Source organism: Trichogramma pretiosum, unplaced genomic scaffold (genome assembly GCF_000599845.2).
Source record: "Trichogramma pretiosum strain Unisexual culture from Peru unplaced genomic scaffold, Tpre_2.0 scaffold63, whole genome shotgun sequence".
In the NCBI taxonomy this organism is placed as follows: domain Eukaryota; kingdom Metazoa; phylum Arthropoda; class Insecta; order Hymenoptera; family Trichogrammatidae; genus Trichogramma; species Trichogramma pretiosum.
In genome coordinates, this window is record NW_019640834.1 from 330,788 (window position 1) to 351,140 (window position 20,353).

General features: G+C 34.3%; 2 protein-coding genes across 8 annotated transcripts in view; one reads left to right on the forward strand and one right to left on the reverse strand.

Annotated features, from left to right (window-relative positions):
* Positions 1–9,059, reverse strand: part of LOC106655886 (mucin-16-like) — a 24,457-nt gene extending 15,398 nt beyond the window's left edge. Inside the window, exon 1 of the mRNA XM_014376483.2 lies at positions 8,954–9,059. The gene's annotated coding sequence lies outside the window, so the exon portion shown is untranslated. The remainder of the gene's footprint in view (positions 1–8,953) is intronic.
* On the forward strand, positions 2,366–20,308 carry LOC106655917 (1-phosphatidylinositol 4,5-bisphosphate phosphodiesterase-like). 7 transcript variants are annotated; one of them, XM_014376519.2, is made up of 19 exons: positions 2,366–2,782; positions 11,611–11,818; positions 12,845–12,904; positions 13,188–13,325; positions 13,403–13,482; positions 14,872–15,007; positions 15,079–15,179; positions 15,265–15,431; positions 15,516–15,726; positions 15,798–16,056; positions 16,125–16,325; positions 16,431–16,620; positions 16,701–16,858; positions 16,933–17,139; positions 17,270–17,642; positions 17,713–17,865; positions 17,961–18,138; positions 18,222–18,687; positions 18,775–20,308. In XM_014376519.2, exons 2-19 carry the CDS (start codon positions 11,648–11,650, stop codon positions 18,841–18,843), a joined length of 3,318 nt encoding a protein of 1,105 aa, XP_014232005.1. In that variant the 5' UTR covers positions 2,366–2,782; positions 11,611–11,647; the 3' UTR covers positions 18,844–20,308. The 7 variants fall into 7 exon arrangements, with proteins under 7 accessions (XP_014232005.1, XP_014232009.1, XP_014232008.1 ...); XM_014376523.2 differs by having other exon boundaries at positions 2,367–2,782; positions 18,237–18,687; XM_014376522.2 differs by having other exon boundaries at positions 2,367–2,782; positions 16,125–16,319.
* Positions 20,309–20,353: the final 45 nt, after the last annotated feature.

A 20,353-nucleotide genomic window follows, 5' to 3' on the forward strand; every position in this document is an offset into this window, starting at 1 on the left:
GCGAGAGCCAGCAACGAAAAAGCGTCAAGGTGTAAGAGATCGTCGTTGCTGCTACTGCTATACATGCCACTGCCGCGTGCGAGCTCTGCAAGACGTAGATAGCTTGGACACTCTTGACCAAGCGATAGGAACGTAGCAACCTTTGCCAGAATCGCCTCGATCTGCAGCGGCGAGAAGTCCTATACGTGTGTATACCTTCTATGTATACCTGTGTCGAGCGAAATCGTTTCAATGTACTTTTTAAAGGACGGATTTTTTCTTTTTTTTTTTTCCTAGACTTTTCCTTTCCTATCACATTTAAGTTTCAGAAAAGTTTTTATTTCGCGTTGGCAACCGCTGCGCTCGCGTTATGTGCATGTACAGCTACATCTTGACGCTATATCGACTCGAGAATGGGGGGCTATCGCGCGCCCGCCCCCGCGTGCTCAAGCTTCGATCAATTCCGACAATATCGATTTTATTGTGGTTTTATGCCCTGGAAATCACGTTAATGCGTTATGATGTGCGTAAGCTATTATGATAACGCTTATTAATTCAATTAATTGATTTTCCATTTGGTACAATGAAATTTACCCGTTTGAGCTCGGAACTATAACGACATTCGCATTTTTCGCGCCATCAAACCCAATTCATTCACCGAAAGATAACCCAGCCTGATAATTTTCCGATGATGGATATGACCGAAGGGGTTCGCTCGCTTGTTTCGCCCTACGGTTTTATTATTTTATTATAAACTTCTGTTATTAGTCATTCGAGCAAAGAATTTTTTACTTTATGTAACTCCTTTAAGATTTCAGTTATTCCAATCAGATCTGGTATACTGACCAAGTTTTATTATTACCCCCACTCGAAACTTTATTGAAAGTGGAAAGATTTAGTTGTTATACGCGGAAATTTCCATAAGCTTGTAAGCGCAAGCTAGCTCCGATGCAAAGCACTCGAAGCTCATCTCTTTTTCATACCCTCAACTTCGGGTAAATAATATTCCACGATGTTCATACATCTGACTAAATCCTACACGCAGTCGATGTGCGTAATCAAATTTTGCAACGCGCTTCGAATTTACATCTCAGCAGCTTGAGCTTGCAAAGAGAGAGAGAAAGCCTTTTTGTTGTTGTCGTTGTTGTAACCTGACCATTGTCAAGTTGATGCTTATATATACGCAAATATGCACGCGCTAGCTAACGCATTACACGAGCAAAAAATATGTTAAAACATGCGTCGCACAAGCGAGCGAATGATATTGGCCGACACTCGCTCTCGTCTCGCTCTCGCGCATATAAAATTTCGTTTGAAAATGCCAGCTGCGAAAAAGCCGAAAAAATATATCGTCGCTCACGTCGAGGCACGTATCACGTAAGGGATTTCTCGTTTTTCCTCCGGCCCAAAGCTCTTCTCGCTGATTAAAAACACGTGCGAATATATTTATACGCTGCATCATCGCTTTTTTGCCTCGCTTCTCGGTCGGATGCTGGGCGTGAGCGCGCATACTACCCGAATCCCGCTGAACCGCTGACCGAAAAATGCCCACGCGCTCTCGTTCACGCGCGTGTTTTCGTCTTTAAAACTACTCGCCGTCGATAATAAAAACAATAGCAATATAACAACGTGTTAATGAATGCGTGCGTGCGTACGAGCTCGAACATAGCCTCGCATTGTATATACATTGAGTCGCAGGATTCGAGTACATGTATAGACTCGTGCACCACAAGCGGTTATTCGTCCCAGTTTCGTAATTACATTCCGGGATATCGCGCTCGCGTGCACACGTGCCGAAAGGACGAAGCACTGGACTGCTCAGTGCAGTCAGTACAGATAGCGATGCATTTGTCGAGGGCGCATCCCGTGCAGTGGCCAATCGATTCGCGCGGCTCTCTCGCACTGGGGAACGGCAAAAACGCGACTCACCGGCGGTCGAGTCTTTTCGGCACGCGCGGCGACGGCTGATAAAACAGATCCGCGAGCGCAAGCTCTCCCATCGACTGCTGAAAAATACATCGCGTCTCGTCGCGATCGCTAAATGCTGCCTTACCTCGACGGCATCGATGGGGGAGTGCGCTCGGCGAGCTTCCTAAGCTCCCCCGTCGCTCCACTCTCGTATGCGTTATGTTGTTATTTTGCTCGCGTTGGGTTCCCTCCCCCGCGACCTCTCCAAGCCCGCCGAGGCTTCGTGGTGTGCGCGCGTGCTGTACGTGCGTGGGAGCGCATGCGCTCGCGCAATTTTTAGCGACTGGCCGAGGCGCGCGCGGTTATCGAGCCAGATGAACATGATGAGAGCGAGAAAAGTAGAAGACGACGAGAGAGAAGCTTTGGATATAATACGCCAGCTGGTCGAGAGCAGAGTACAGGCGAGTTGAGAGGCGGCCGCAGCATTACACACGGCTCACGCGGCTGCGTCTGTTTTTGCTCTGACGTCACGCGTTAGTCGAGCGTCGTTCGACGAGCGGATCAGTCCAACGAGCGCTGGTTCGCCGATAGCACACAGCGCTCTGCTGCACGCCTGGCCGCGCACGCACGCTCCGTCGTCTCTCAGCTGATAACTTGAATTTTTGCTCTCGCCTTGCGTTCCCTATATACATATATACACGCACCAAAAGGCAAAACAAAGCAAAGAGTCTGCGTCTGGTCATTTTTCCAGGCCTTTTTCGCTCGCACAGTGTTATTGAGTAATTCAGGAGGTTAAGTTCGAGGTATCGAGTCAAGGCAAAGCAAACAAGGAAGAACGCCATTCCTTACAGGATAACGTGAAATGGAATGATAACGAGAGACCGCGGCCTGGCCGGTAAGCTATTGTTTTAATTATCTATTTGTCTCTCTATCTCTCTCTCTCTCCCTCTCTCACTCGACGTCGTATGTCTTTTTCTGCTGCGAGATAAATCAATACGTCAATTAAGCGAAAACCTTGGCAATCCGAGTATTGGTCAAACGTTTGATGTTACACAGGATGCATGTCACGTTGTGGATGAAGGAGAGAGAGAGAGAGACACACACACGCGCACACAAATACATACACAAAAACACTTGGAAGCAGACATTCGCAGCAGGTTGCGCATTATACGTGGGTCTCTTGCACGAGTGCGTGTGTCCGTGCATGCACGCTTATTGGTATATGTGCGTGCACTCGAGCGCAATTGCAACGAGTATAGAGATACACAGGAACGTGCGCGCCTGCGAGACGTGATAGCTGCTGCACATATACCGTCGATGTGCTTTTTTTCTATTAGGAATAAATGTACACACAGAAGCGCCTAGGCTAGAGCGAGACCAGCCGAGTTCAATGGACAATAAGCGCATATAGGGGCAGTTATAACGTTTGCAGCGCGATATGTGTTTCGGAGCGACGCGTCAATAAGTAATTATCTTCTCTCGCTGCACGTCTACTGTTTGACACGAACAAGACAGAATGAAACATTTTTAACGCACTCGTGTACTTTTTTATTTCGACGCTTTTTTCCAAATGTCATTCGTCGACGCGAACACGTGCTCGCATTATTCTCGCGCGGAGCTACTATTGTTGAATAGCCACACGAGCGAACGTAACAGCAGATCTGAGCTTTGTGAACAGTCGATTATGTATGCATATTGATAAATGAATATTTTGCATGAGTGTCGCATGCACTGTGTGGCTATTTGAACACGCATACAGTAGCTCAGCGTGTGTGTGAATATCAACAAAACAAAAAAGCTTCGAGACTGAGTCGTTAAATTGTTGCTGTGTATTTCTGCAGCGTAACTTTTTTTATGAGTTTCCAGACAATGATTTTTTTTCCTTTCATTTTCGTGATTACTACGAGCTTGTCACCGTTCATTATTTTTGTTTGCTTATTTGTTTTCTTTTTTCATATAAACATAACACTCAGTTACTGAAGGGTAAATCATTTGAACGATTTATAAAATACTCAAATTAAATACATTTATGCTCGAATAACGTTTAATCTTTAATTTGCGACAAGCAAAAGACTAAAAAACAGTCGTCATTCTGATTGAAGAATATGATCGAGCTTTTAATTGAAACAAGTGTGTAATTTTATTCAATTGAAAAGCTTGATGATTTCAAACACTCGAGACATGAATAACTTTCGAGATAATAAGACGATCGTCACTCTAAGCACCTTCCTCATTTTCATGAACTTCTTCGTTTTTGAAAACTTCTCGTCTAGCCATTGATGGTTCTAAATGTGTTTCTTATCATTGAATTCAGTGGAGTTTATTTTTAGGTTTCTATCGTCACATCGTATTTCCCCCTAGTATGAAAGATGTACTCGGTTTCTTTCGAGAGAGTAGTTAAAAAAAGGTGAGTATTCGTATAAAAATCAGGTCATGAAAAAAGTTTCGATTCACAAATTTTCTTTCTCATCGTATTATTAAATTTTAACAATGAAAAAGTGTATCATCTTGTTTAAATATTTCTATGATAAGATTATTATTGACGGTCTATTCTAATAAAATGATAACAATTGAAAAGTAGCTGTTTTCGTTTCTCAGCTGATAAAAAACCGATAAAAGCTATTGTTTAAATTATATATTTTATGAAAATACAGAATGACATATTAAATTTCCGGTGAATTTCACTAAAAGCTAAATTAGCATTCACATAGCACTAAATTTAATTATTAAACGTTTATGGAAGATACTCTATCATTATGATATGATGTATAGTAGTAAACGATATTTTATATTATAAAGTAAATAATGCTATTGCATCCTTTCATAATTTTATCAACATGTTTGGGTTCACTGATTTAATTATCTTTCAGGATGTGAGTACACAAAGACGAAAAATTTTAATGAGATAAAAATGATAAGGTATATTTTTCAGGAAATAAAAAAAGCATGATAGTTAATCAGCCTATTTTTCACTATCAGTTTTCATAATGCACATATTTTTCAATCGACGTAAAAATTTATATTTCTATAAAAGTATTTCTGTCTGTTGACTAAAGCTAACTCTGTTGTCATATTATTACTTCATAAACAAATTTAAATACAAATATAAAAATATATTAAAAACAAATACGCTATCAAATAACTAGACAAAACTAAGCATTATATTTATTAGAAATAAAATTAAAGTGTAACCAGAAGCAAAAATTTGTAAGGACAGGATCGTTTCGTCTGTATTATTGTTGAAATTCTACTGCAATGAGTTTTACTTTTGAGTCTCACATACATTCGGGACTGTTCGAGTTGTTAATTGACTCTGCCGTAATAATCAGTTACCCGACCGCTGCATTTGTCCAGTTAATTTACAGAAAATTAGAATCGTTATATATAAATTGCATTTGAGAAATTCTACTTTAAAAAATACCACACTCAGATGATAACACGAAAAAAATAAACTTAACTCGAATTCGCTCTTAAACCACGTTTGGCTTTTCTCATTCTTTGCTTATTTTATTCTGTCGATTGCGCACGCTCGCTCTTGGACATATCGCACATATAGAGTGGCGTATATTGTACGGTGGTCGATCAGAATATCAAAACACGCGACAATGCTTTATCTTCTGTGCTCTGTGTGTGTGCTTCTGTCCGAGTGTGCGTGGGTGTATACAGTTTCAACGAACGTCCATATTAAGGCGGTACGTTGGCTCATCGTATACATGTTTACTTGTACACATATCGTCCGAGTGTGGACTTTACTCTTTGAAATAGGTTTGGCTGATGGCAAAATCTATATATACGTACACGGTGAATCATAGAAGGTTTCGTGGAAAGGGGTTGAGAGTGAAAATATTTATCGATACAGGTGCAGCTTGAAAAATTTTTTCACTTTATTCTATCAAGCTCTGCGTACTTCAACAAAAATAAATTGCATAAAAAACTTTTTTTGAACTTAGTTTTTCATATAATATGCATTATGTCTTTTCTGCCTCAAAAATAATTTGTTCAGAATTTCAAACTTTTCTTGGAGTAAATTGATTTAAATGCATGTACAAAGATCCTTTTTTTTATAATTAAATACTTTCTTTCCTTCTTGACTAATTTTTTCTTTAATATTATGATATCGAATCGATTTCAATCGGTTTATTTTGTCGAATAATATCGATTTAAATGGAATATCAATTAAAGAGCAGTTTTAAATCTGTCACTCATTCGTGACACAAAAAAACGACATATGCCCCGTTTTATGGTTTAGATAATCATGAGTCACGATTCAAGTGACGTTTCGTATTGATAAAAAAACAATTTAAACTAGAAAGTAATAAAAACCAATTTATATATCGTCCCTTTTTCGCCACGATAAAGACAATTTTTTTATTTTGCTTAGTCTAATGATTTATGACTGATGATAAATCAATTATCAAATAAAAAAAATTATTTCAATCAATTTCTATATTTTTATCTCGTACAAAATCGATATCTTACTTTCAACGAATGAAACTTTTCTTCGCATCCTAAGTATAAAATAAACGGGCAGAATTTTTACAGGTTTCTGATGAGCTTTGAAATTATTTTCATCTAACTATTAAAACAATCTTTTAGTGCATTAAGTTCAAAAATTTAAACGATATATGTGCATTTTATCTCAATTAGTCACGTGGCTATTTTACGTGGGATACTATGTATAAATCATAGAAGTATCTCGCAGATAATGATTTTTTGCAATAGTTGTAGTAGTATTTACATCAGCCAAGGCGTAAAATCCATTAATGAAAACTTCTTGTTTATTTAAACTGTTCAATCGGGCTTTAGTAATTGCTGAAGAAGAAACTAACAATACGTTCTGCCATATTATGCTGTGGAAACTACAAAAAGAATTCAATATAAAATACATAGTTTATAATGAATCGCAAAGTGGTTGTAAGTTATTACAAAGCAAGTAGATTTGCTCTTATAATATTATACCCACGCTTGAAACTAAAAATAATGACATGTATAACAAAATGGTATAAAGTTGAGTTGCGAATTTCAATCGGTCCAGCAGAGCGTAATGTATTGTATTTATTTTTAAAGCAACCACAGAATTAACAATGCTCACGCGTAAACGTTGCACTTTATATTTGAATTTATGAAAGCTTGCATTGCCAGACCAGCCTCGATATGATATCTTGGCTTGAAGTTGATAATTTTTTTCGCGTTTTTTTCTGTATACGGTAAATTCTTGGCTATGAAAGCTGGATATTTCGGAAATGATTATGATGCAATATTTTATGCTGCATTTTTAGTCTTATAATAGTATTTTTCATACTTTGAATGCTGCTTGTTATTCGTATACTTAATGCAGACTCAAATAACGTGCTATACAAATTGATTTGGGAACATAACAACGTGATTTGGTCAATAGACTTGATCTAATTAATATTCATTGTTCTAATGACTTTGTTTTCAATGCATTTATATTTATTATCCTATGCTTAATCAGATAGAATATTCTTTATAAAATACACTTAATTAGTCTTTAGATTATGAAGCTGATAGAGAAAAGCTTTTCATAAGAATATTTTCCAACTTCAAACATTCGATTCGTTCGATACATTTTCTAGATACATTTTTGGCTGTCATTCTTATGATCCAAAAAATAGAAAAATAGCTAAAATTCACAATCACACTGTCGTAAGTTCTGAAATGATTCTGGAGCCTTTGAAGCTCAAACGGAGAAAAAAGCATTTCGAAACTTTTTTGATCAAGGTGTTTGAAGAGTAGAAAAAAGGAGATAATAAAAGATGAACTAGATCCATTCATTCCGTGTAAGAGCTGACTTAATGTGAAAGCATGCCTATACATTGCTAATACAGAAAATGGCTCATTTAAAAACAAAAAGGGTTGGGAAAATCTTCTATCTCAATCACACGCGACGTCGCCGAGTTAGCACATGAAAGAGCTACTTACTCAAATGAATTATATCGCTGAGTATGTGCGTGTACTTTGAATCGCGTCATGTTATTGCCACGCACTTACATGAGACCTTGACTTTGCTTCACCTTAATTTGTAAGCTCTGTCGTAGCAGACCTCTGCCATCTGTGTGATGCAAGTGCGAGTGCAATAAGCGTTAATTTACTTTTTTTCCTTTCCGATACATCGAATGACCAAGTAATGGCTTATTTTCCCATTATACTTGGCCAGACTGCAATGTCGAGGCTATAAAAATATTTTTTGCTCTTTATTCATTTAAAATTGCTGCTCTATCGAAGTTTCGTTGTTTCTCTTACCACTTTAGATTAATGATTAATGATTTTTGTTTGATTAGCTCTATTTTTTACATAAACCATTGAATTGTATATTTAATTTCATACGCTTTTTTTTGATAAATAAACATAATAAAGTTTAAAATTTAGTAATGTAATAAATGTTATTTAGTAATTTAATAATTTAATAAAATATCTTTTACTTAAAATTGAAAAAAATCGATTTGAAATAATTGAAACCATTATCGTTTACAAATGCTTACTTAAGAAATAATATATTTTTCAATCCCGAATAATAATAATATATAATAGCTTTTTTAAACTAAGTTTATGGTTAAAATAAATTAGAACGTGTGAAAAGATCAATAATCGAGTAAACTGATTACATCCATTTTGATCAAATCTGGGTCAGTAAAACTTGATTCACGAATGATTCATTAGAAATATATAATGTTTTTAAAGAATATAATGAGAATATTTGTATACTAATATTTTTTATATTTAAAAACATTGAAAAGTGATACATAATTTAGTAAAGCAGTAAACCATAGAACATCTCAGTAATTCGCTATTAATTTGTCTCGAATAAGAATGTTTATCGTCTCAGCAAGTACAAAAGTTTCCCTTCTTTACAAAAAGTTCAAAAGCTTTTACCGTATTCGATGGTGAGACAAACAAAGGAAAACTTTTCCCGCATCTATGGAATTGGTTTATGAAAATATAATTCGATAAAAGGATATTTATTGTCGTGTAGTAAATAGGTGGATAAATATCATAAGCATAATTACGGAAAACTGAATGAAATTTTACTTGATTTGTGACTCACCTTGTTCTTTATATACGTTTTCTCAATACAGTGAGACCTCTAAAAAATAAAAATATCAATAACATAGAGAAGTTTAAGTCTTGAATCTTACTATAATTTTCACTTAGACGTGATTTCAGCACGATTCAAATTCAAATAACAACTTCGTCCTTTCGTGGTAGTAACGCTATAGATTCATGCACGTCGTATATCCTCGACGATGTGTTTGACATACGTAAACAAAAACAATGCCGCGATCGCATCACCGTCATCAACGTATAAATGCTCGATAAAAAAAATATCCTCAATGACGCAAGCCTAGAAAATGTAATATAATCTGTCAATTAGTGTCACGCCCATTTAGAAAGAAAAAGAAAAAGAGAGAGAGAGAGAGAGAGAGAGAGAGAAATAGAAAGCGAAAATGCATCATGTGTGTGCACTTCTATGCAGGTATTAACCGCATAAGTAAATGCAAAGTGAAGATATACACGCAAAGATGCCTTATGCTGGGTGTATTGCATATATTCATGATGTGCAGAACTTTTTCTATCATATTAGCGATAGACGGCCGTAATCCCCCGCAGTTGGTATTTCACGCTCTATAAACGGAATGACAGCGCCTAAAGGGGCTGTGGCGCGATGCGCGCTTTCTCATCTTTCTAAGGTACCCAGCAGTTATATTATATACGTATATGTGCGCACCTATATACGAGGTTGACGTCCGATTAGACGAGCGAAAGAAGCCTATCAAAGTCTACTCCGAGCAGCATCGAGCCCTATTGATGTCCAGGGGAATGCGTTTGTTATCTAGGCCGATCGACTCCGAGTCATCCCTCGCATATACACGGATAAGCCACCCTCTTATATAACCGTATACATTTTTCATCGGGACAACTAGGTAAGGATCTATCTTCGGGCTCTTTCTCCATTTTATATACATTTTTCGCTCGACATTCTGTATAGGTACGGTTATATATTCTACACACGAATCGTATTGTTTGAGCTGCAAGAGATGTTAGACGATATTGGATACATACTTCAAAATACAGCAGTTATTTTCAAACTTAAAATAGACTTGTGTTATTTTCAAGAAACTACAAAATCCCATCTCTTTTTGTGAAACGAAAATAAGCAATTTAAATTTAATGATGTAAAGGTACAGTCGACATTGCAAAATCTTTTTCTATAGGGAATGTAATGTTGCTATTTTAGTAATATAAACACGGGGCACTCCTAATTTTTTCTTCAAAATTTGACGCTATGATTCGGTTCATAGTACAAAATAGATTAATTATTTGTAAACCTTCATTTTGCACAAAGCATTTCAAGCAAACCTTCAAATTTTTACTTAGCATAGAGTATTAAATATTTTTTGATCAATGTAAGAACTGTGTATTGGGTTAACTTGAATGTTACCACGTCTTGAAAGCGTCATAGCACTTGCCTTCATCTTGTGCTTTGATGTTCATATAAATATACACAGTAGCTTGATCTTTCAACCTGTCGTTTGGGGAACGACAATCTGAACGATGCAGTTTGAGGAAAGCAGATCACGGTCACGATCGCGGTTGTGGCTTCAAGATTGCGCCCGAGAATGAACTATGTCAGCACCTGTCGGTTTGCTTATTTGCTGTATTTTCATTAATATACCCTACTCGAATTTATTGCATCTACATGTGGGATGATTAGTAATTATTGCTTCGAATTTTTGCTTCACTTTTGGAAACACAACATACGATAACTAAATGACGTGTGCCTTGAGCTCGCTTCTCGTTCATTGGTGAAAATGGCATGTTATTTTTGTTTTGAAACTGTATTCTACTGACAGCTCTCTCTAAAAGTGATTAAAAATGGTGTGAAACTGAATTAATAATGAGTTATAAACATTTTTAGAAGTAGGTTATCGTTAACACTTTAAACTTCAGTTAGAACAAGAAGTTATTGGAGTTCAAAAAAAGATATTAAAATAATTTAAGCGTACAAAAATTTTGTCGAACTTTGATAACCTAGCCTCCAATTGAATGATTCAGCTTTTGATATATGTAACTGAAGGAATTGACATTTTCCCGTTACACGAGCACTGTCTATTAAACTATTTTCGCAATTATTTCTAACTATAAAAACATATGAAACTTAAAGCTTGCGGAGTAGCATCGTAATGCTATGTTTACTCTTAAATCTAAATAATCATTCACGTGCGAGCTTGTTTATAAAGTTTGCGAGGTTGATGGATTTTGTACGACGTTGTTTATACCAGAAGAATGTGAAATTTTGCTTATTGCTGTAGTTCGTGATTATGATCAATTCCAATATTTTATAGTCATAATAGTTATTTGAAATTATAATGTTCTCAATAATTTCATTTGATAGTTATGTATTATTTGATTGAAAAATTGTTGCTCTTTTACTAATTGTACAAATATCAGAAAATTTATTTCAAGAAAATATGATTTCCTGATATCTACTTTTCATTCTGCGTAAATTTTCTTGCTACGTAACTATAATTTCGTTAACACACTATACCATATCTTCCTAAATAGAAATGAAGATTTCGATCAGTTTATCGCTTTTCTATATTTATAAATTATAAATTAAAAAAATTATTAATGTATAATTTAAGACTTGATATTTTATTATCAAAACTGCATCTACTTATATCACTACTATCTCATTTTCAGCCAGTGTTTCTGTTGACCCTGGCAGACGACGCAAAAGATGACGAAGAGATTTGAGTTCAACTGGCAGATCGAAGTGCCTGAGGCGCTTAGAGTCGGATGCTTTTTCGATCGATGGACCGAGGAGAAAGACAACACAGAAATCGAGCTGAACTGTATGTTCAAGGTCGACGAATATGGTTTTTTCATCTATTGGCAGAGCGAGGGAAAGGTAATTAATTGTTGTACGACATAAATTCGAGCTTTATAATTCGTTATTGAGTAGATCTTTGGTCGCGATAGATGATACCAAGTTTGCTTTCGTATTTTGAAATGTAATATACTGCTTCTTAATTGTTCAGAGCTCGTGACTCATTTTGTTCTATAATCGCATTCAAAGCTTTTAAAAATGGTTCAATTGTTCCTTCCGGTTGATACTGATAAGGAGTTGAAATTAATTCAATATTTTATACGAAAAAATGATTTTATGAGCTAAATGCATGAATAAAATCAAATACCGGTATTTGATAAACAAATACAAAGCTCTCTATACAACTGAAACTCTAGTTTATTTTTCAAATTATAAGCTACTCTAAATACCTCTACTTGACTGATTTTTTGATTAAATGCGCAGTTTTTAAAAGTTTTCTAAAATATCGGGACACTTTTTTGTGCCTCATTTCTGAAATCATTTACTTCTCATTTAAAAAACTATTATTTTGTGTCTTGTGTTTAAAATTTTGAAAAGCTTAACTTGTTCCATGCAGGCTCGATTGATTCGTACTATTCCATAACTACTCATTTTTAATAGATACACTTGGGCAGTTTATAGAAGGACAAAAAAATATTTTCCTAAGTACACCGATAACTTTTTCGAGTGTGCCAGGGGTTTTTTCATCCCAATTTAATAGTTGTATTTATTTTAATTCATTTTTGCATTGTGTTTTGCACTGGAGTCTACTGAACCAATTAATTAATGAAATTATACGTTTGTAGAAAATCGATTTGATATTTATTGCGTAATCATGAACTTCGGAGTTCTTATTCCTCTTACGAATTCATCCTCAGTTCAGCTGACCTAGTAACCTATTTTGAATTTAACAGGCTATATGATCCAATTAAAAATAAAACTGTTTGAATAAATACAATTTTTTCCATGCAGCGTATTAAAATATAATAATGCAATAAAATAAAAGATCATTCAATAAGATACTTACATATTTTCGACAAAATAATTTCCAAAAACTTTTTTTTACAGGATGGCGATGTCATTGAATTATGCCAAGTGAGCGATATCCGTGCCGGCGGTGTGCCCAAAGTAATTATAATCTAAACAATATTGTTATTTATCAAAATATGAAAAAGTATCATAAATTGTGGTTTTCTGTTATGTTCCATTCTCTAGACTGGTGATTAATTCTTTCCTCTAAAATATTGAATTCTGTATACTTATATGTCATGTTCTAAGTCCTATTTCAGGGACAGAATTAATCGAAATAGACCATGTTTATGAGCTAATTTACCAAACCAAAAACTATATTTTTTAATTAAAATGAAATAATTGATAAAAGTTTAGTAAAAATGTTTAATTATACTTTCAGGATCCAAAACTGTACGATAGATTAACTGCAAAGCATGGAGAACAGCTTGAGGACAAAAGTTTAACAATTTGTTCTGGAGTTGACTACACAAATATCAATTATCAACATGTAGTTTGTCCCGATGCTGCCATTGCAAAAGTAGGTTTAAAGTAAAATAATTATAAGAGAAAAGTCCACTTATGCAATCATTTATTTTAAAAAATTGTTAATTTTAGATTTGGCTCGATGGTATACGAAAAATTACCCATAATGTGAAAGCCAATAATGTTTGTCCGCTGACGTGCCTAAAGAAACAGTAAGTTTATTATATAATATTAATCGATTATCTGAATTTTTGTGTCAAATTATATAGTTATTTAGAATTTAGTTTTCATTAGCCCATTAACGTCTAAAATGTTCTTTGATTAGTTCCAAGACCTTTTTGTTCCATAAGATTTTTTTATAAACTCAATGGTTTTCTATATGGCCGATTCTCTGTGAAGTCGAATGGCCAAAAAAATTTTTTTTCTGCAAATGTGAAAATCTTGTTTTATTTGATGTCAGATTTGTCTAAAAAATTTTTTAGAAAAATTGGGGCCTTCTATGACACTTTTTCAGAGGCCCAAAGTTGGCCATTTTAGGGTTTTTTTGAAATTCATGAAAAATCACAAATATTCAAATAATTCCTAGATTAAAGTAGAATGACTCAAAAGGAAAAGTGCCCATGAGCTTTTTCGTTGGGAATTGTCCAAATTTTCAGAAAAAAATCATTCAAAAGTGATTGGAGCCACCTAAAGACGTATAGAGTGGAAAAGACTTGAAAAAAACATAAAACAAGAAATCTAATCGAGTTCGAACCGGACTTTCATTTCCTAAACTATGTAAAAAGCTTCCTATAGATGTCAACTATAGCCTGATAAAGTTTTGTAATGGGTCTTCAATTTTAACGCAATGTAGACAACAATGTGTGTCGAACAACGTGCAAAAAAGGTCTGAAAATGGCCGTTTTTGATTTTAGGCATTTTGGGCCTATTTTTGAGAATCACAGAGAATAATATTAATTTATATATAAAAAAATTAGTTTGGTTTTTTGAAAAAATTTACTTCGTGGTCGCTATTTTGTTATAAAACGGGTTTCAAAAAATCTGTGAAAATTCCCTAAGCTACTTATACACCCATGATCACTTCTGATCATATTCAAATCTTGAATTTTTCTACGCAACACTTTGAAAAAACTCTCTAAGCCGATGTTTCTTTACAAATTTTTCCTTTTTTCGTTTAAACTACCATAACTTTTAAACTAGGCATCAAATATTAAATCTAATCCCGTATTCGGAAAAGCCAATAAATTTTACGTCAAAATATGTACAAGCAAAGTCTTTTCAAGTCCCAAAACATGGAAAAAATCACATTTTCGAGCGAAGCTAAATCTCGTAATTCTGGACGTTACCCAAATAATTAAAGCTGATTTATTTTGAATGATAATAAAATCAAAGAATCGAAATAAGGTTTCATGTGCATTCAACTAGTTCATTTATTCAATGAATGATAACTTTTAATTAAGAATTAATTACTATTTTAAAGTGTCAATTTCAATTCTAATTTTTTATGGGTCTTTTAATGGGTCTGGCTATTCAGGGAAAATTTCGTGCAAGAATTTTCCCCGGATAGCCATTTCGATTCTAATAACTAATTTTTTTTCAAGTTGGATGAGATTACGAATGTTAGTTGATCCAAACGGCAAAGTCCCTGTAAAAGTTGTGGCAAGGACATTTGCTTCTGGAAAAACAGAAAAATTAGTTTATCAGTGCCTTTCTGATTTAGGCCTACCAAGTGGCAAGGTAAGTTTTCCACAAATAAAAATTTCAAATAAATTCTGTCTACTTATTATTTCAAACATGATCGTTTTCAGAATGATGTTATAGAACCAGATGATTTTACTTTTGATGCATTTTATGCACTTTATCATAAAATCTGTCCAAGAAATGACATTGAAGAACTTTTTCAATCGATGTAAGATATTTTAATTATTTTGAATGATTTACGCTCTGAGAATGAATTGTAGTTAATTAATATGAACATTGTTTTTATTTTGCAGCACTCAAGGCAAAGCCGATACTATTAATATGGATCAACTGATCACGTTTCTGAACGAAAAACAACGCGATCCTACATTAAATGAAATTCTGTATCCATTATATGATGAAAAAAGAACTACAGAAATTATTAATGACTATGAAAAAAATGATGGTGTAAGATTGCAAAGTAAGTTTTTACTATGAAATTATCAATTTTCACTTTTTTATTTTAATTTTCAAAACTATTACTATACGTATTTTAATATTATAGAACGCATGACTAAAGATGGCTTCATAAGGTACTTGATGTCAGACGAGAATGCTCCAGTATTTTTAGACCGTTTAGATGTTTATATGGACATGGATCAACCTTTGGCACATTATTATATTAACTCCAGTCACAATACTTATTTGAGTGGACGACAATTTGGAGGTAAAAGCAGCGTAGAAATGTATAGACAAGTTTTATTAGCCGGATGCAGGTAAACATATTTGTCTATTCATTTTTATCTTTAGTTATACCTTACTCAGTTTGTTGCGTATTTATATTCAGATGCATAGAACTCGACTGTTGGGATGGAAAAGGAGAAGACGAAGAACCTATAATAACTCACGGCAAAGCCATGTGTACAGTTATTCTTTTTAAAGACGTTATATATGCAATTAGGGACACGGCATTTGTGACCACAGAATTCCCATTGATACTAAGTTTCGAAAATCATTGCAGCAAAGCACAGCAATATAAATTGGCAAAATATTGCGATGAAGTGTTGGGTGATTTATTACTAAGAGAACCATTGAAAGAATATCCAGTACGTTCTTTCAATATATTTACTATGATTTTTTAGGCTGATTTGTGAATAAAATAATTATTTTACAGCTCGAGCCTGGTGCACCTCTTCCTCCACCGAGTGCTTTAAAACGGAAAATTCTTATTAAAAATAAAAGATTGAAACTTGAGGTCGAGAAACAAGAGCTTGAGTTATTCAAACAAGGGCAATTTGTGATCGAAGATGATTTCAAAGAAGACGCTAGTGCACCGCCGACTGTAACACCAATCGTCGAACAACAATCGGTAAAGGTAACATTTGTATCATCCTAGCATGATGACCCCTTCACATTTTTGGTAGACTTTAGTCGTAGCCAGACTAATAAATTATAAGTAACGAATTATATTTTATGACAGGATGATGTAGTTAATGATCCTGTAGCAGCTGTAGCGACAGGACAACTCAAGCTATCGCAACAAGGCGAAAGCTTAGAGTTAACAACTAATCAACCTTACACTGGAAGTACAACGAATGTGCATCCTTGGCTTTCGTCCATGGTGAATTATGCCCAACCAATTAAATTTCAAGGTTTTGATGTTGCCGAACGTGAGTTCAATTGATGAGAATTAACTGAATGTTATTGAACTTTTTGAACAAATATATACTAATATATGCTTTTTTCGCAGAAAAAAATATTCATCACAATATGTCTTCATTTTCGGAAGCAACGGGATTAAATCATCTTAAAACTTCGGCAATCGAATTCGTCAATTATAACAAACGCCAAATGAGCCGCATATATCCTAAAGGTACTCGAGCTGATTCATCGAACTATATGCCACAGGTTTTTAATTGAAGTATTTTTTAATTATCCACTTTAACGTTGCATAATTCTCATTCCATCTGTACTTCCCACAGGTTTTCTGGAATGCTGGTTGTCAAATGGTTTCTCTGAACTTTCAAACGTCTGATTTACCAATGCAACTAAATCAAGGGAAATTTGAATATAATGGATCTTCAGGTTATTTGTTAAAGCCTGACTTCATGAGAAGGTCTGATCGTAGTTTTGATCCTTTTGCTGAAAGTCCAGTAGATGGTGTTATTGCAATTCAGTGCAGTGTTCAAGTAAGTTAATTAATTATTTAAATAGCTATAAGCTAATCTGGTAATGATTTAATTTTAATAAATAATATAATTGTACAAACTTTTTTTAAAGTGAAAACATGAAATATTATTTAAATAAAAATGGTTTCAGGTTATAGCTGGTCAGTTTTTATCGGATAAAAAAGTCGGCACATACGTAGAGGTCGAAATGTACGGACTTCCCACCGACACGATTCGTAAAGAATTTCGTACGAGAACAATACCAGCCAATGGTCTAAATCCAGTGTACAACGAGGAGCCCTTCTTGTTCCGTAAAGTTGTCTTACCAGATCTAGCTGCTCTGCGTTTTGCCGTTTACGACGAGTCCAACGGCAGACTACTAGGGCAGAGGATCGTTCCGCTGGATGGCTTGCAATCTGGTTATCGACACATATCACTGAGAACTGAGGCCAATTTTCCCATGTCGCTGCCTATGCTCTTTTGCAACATCGAAATAAAAATTTATGTGCCTGATGGTTTTGAAGGTGATGATCAATACCGGTGGAAGAGTATTCTTTCCCAATTGTATCTTCTTACTTTAAAACTTGATTGCAGAACTTATGGATGCTCTGTCAGCACCCAGAGCTTCCAGGAAAGCCGAGCCACCTCAGCAAACAAAGATGCGAGGCTTAGGTATCGAGGAGAGCGATCTTAAATCTAATTCAGAGTCGCTGCCATCAAGATTTCCAGAGGCTGCAAAGCCTAGAGGTTTGTAAAAATACTCATAGTACACTTTTTATTTCTTTTATGTGCTGATCACGGCTAAGTTGTTTCAAAAAAAATTAATATGACTCTATTTGTAGAAGAATTAAATTTTGAACCGATTACTGTGGAAACTCTCCAACATGAAAAAGGGTATGTAAAAATCATTCGAAAGCAACAAAAAGAGCTGGAATCTTTGAAAAAAAAACACCAAAAAGAAAGATTTTCTGTGCAAAAGCAACAATGTGCTTCGATTGAAAAACTCATCAAGGGTAAGAAGTAAGTTAACCAAATTGATTTTTTTTTACTTTAAAAAACTTTTTGAATTTGTGTTTAATCACTGACAAATAACATATATCAAGTGTTCGTCATTACAGTCAAACTGAACTATCGCGAGATCCGATAATTCGGCAAGCTGTGACCGAGCAAACAGTTCAGTGGTCTCAATTAGCTGAACGACAGCGGAAGGAGGAAAGAGACTTGATTCAATCGCATTTAGAGGAGCGTAAAACACAACTACGCAAACTGTGCACGCTCGCTCAGGTTGCCCAGCAGAAACAATTGGCCGCGAGACACGAGAAGGAAATCAAAGACTTGAACGCCCGCCAAGCAAAATTGTCTGTCGAAAGCATGCGTGAAGTTATGAACGATAAGACCCTCAAGTCAAGAGGCATCAAAGAGGGTCGGTTGAGAGAAAAGCAGCAGAACAATACAAAAAAATTCATGGAGGAAAGAAAAGTTGCTCAGATGGTGCAGAACCGAGAAAAGGACAAATTAAAACTTACTCATGATAAGCAAATGGAGGAAGTACAAAAAGAAATGAATGGGGTAAGATTATTCAAATTGATGATTCACAAGTGAAAAATCTTGAGTTTTTTTTTCCAAATTAAGTTATATTTTTTCATCAATTTTTAGATCATGGACATGTATAAAAATGAAGAAATGGAGTACCAATTAGGACCAAAGAAAGTAACCTACGCATAATATTATAATCGTGTTGTAATAAACCATCTGGATCAGTGTAAATCCTCACGTAGATTATTATGCTTTGTTCAATAAACTCTGTATAATATTGTAATGGGATCAAGATTGTCATCTCATGAGAGAAATATACAAAAAAGTAGTGGTGCACTCTTTCTTAAGATGCGCTATGTGAATTTGTGTGCTAGTACCAAAATTAGCTACATAATCCAACTTTTATTTTGTCGTATACTATTTTTATAAACGAATATTTTTTCGTCAATTCTGTATGTCGATGACTTGAAACAAATCAAACAAAAAAATTAACTTAAATATTTTACCTAAACTTGCAAGCCGAATGAGAGAAGCTAAGAATAGCTATAAAAAGTGATCTAGTCAAACTACATTGTAGTCTCAAGTAGAAAAAAAATGTAGATACTATTTAGAGAAACTGTGTTTCAAAGTGAACTGTCATATATGAACAAAAATAAAAACATAATTCCAAGTGCAAAGATTTAATTACTGTCGATTAAAGTGACATATTAAGATGACATAATTTTATCGAAAATTAGTTGAAGTTTAAATTCATATTTTATTGGGCTACTTTCAAAATTTAATTACAAAATAAATAAACGTTGTCTTAATGAATTACTTGAATTGCCTGTAATATTTCTCATCGTGTATCATAATAATTTCTCAAATTTAAAGGAAAAAGTTCTTTAACTTCATTGCATTACGAGAAACCTTGTCTTTTAGTCTAATATTTTATTCATGATGATAAATTAAATCATAGACGTGAAAAAATTCTGAAAAAACTTATTTATTAATAACTATCTTCCATATAATAGTGTGACACTGGATTGAATTACTTGCTAAATTTTAATGTAAAAAATGTTTCCATAATTTGGCTATATTATCAATATTTTATTGTAGGGTTGTGAGATAGTTATATTAAAATCGAAATGCTTTCAATGTTTGTGGAAAGTTTGTGTTTATTGTTATGAAGCATTTTATGCTGTAAACATTCTTTTTTTATTGTCATAAATTATCAAATATTTGTTATGTAGAACAATGAAAAAATTATTGGAAAATCATTGACCTATGTAAAATTTATTTAAATGTTATAGAGTAATCTGAGGAATGATATTTTATAAAATGATAGTTTATGATTTCCATTAGAATAAATCTGAAACTGTTGTTAATAAAGTTTGTTATAGTGATTATGAGATTCGTAATGTACTCTGAAAAAACTGTGTCTGAAAAATTTGTTTAATATTACTCATATACATTTTGAAAATCATTTCTAAAAATGGCGTTAAGTTTTTATGTCAAATGTCTGACACAAATAGCTTAGCTAACTTAAAAACTTCATTCTTGAGCAAATCATCGCGAATACAAGAATAGACTTATAAAAATTATTGTTAAATGACGATATTTTCAGTACAAATCTTTTTCCTGGATGTAATCAAATAAAAAAAATGAAAAACAATATCTTTGTTTTATTTTATTCAAAGAGTTCATTTTAATATCAATG

Excerpts from the sequence above, each read along its gene's own strand:
- LOC106655917 (XM_014376519.2), top strand. The coding sequence starts at position 11,648 with ATGACGAAGAGATTTGAGTTCAACTGGCAGATCGAAGTGCCTGAGGCG. Across the intron at positions 12,905-13,187 it reads GTGCCGGCGGTGTGCCCAAA|GATCCAAAACTGTACGATAG; the intron begins GTAATTATAATC and ends TTATACTTTCAG. Across the intron at positions 13,483-14,871 it reads CTGACGTGCCTAAAGAAACA|TTGGATGAGATTACGAATGT; the intron begins GTAAGTTTATTA and ends TTTTTTTTCAAG.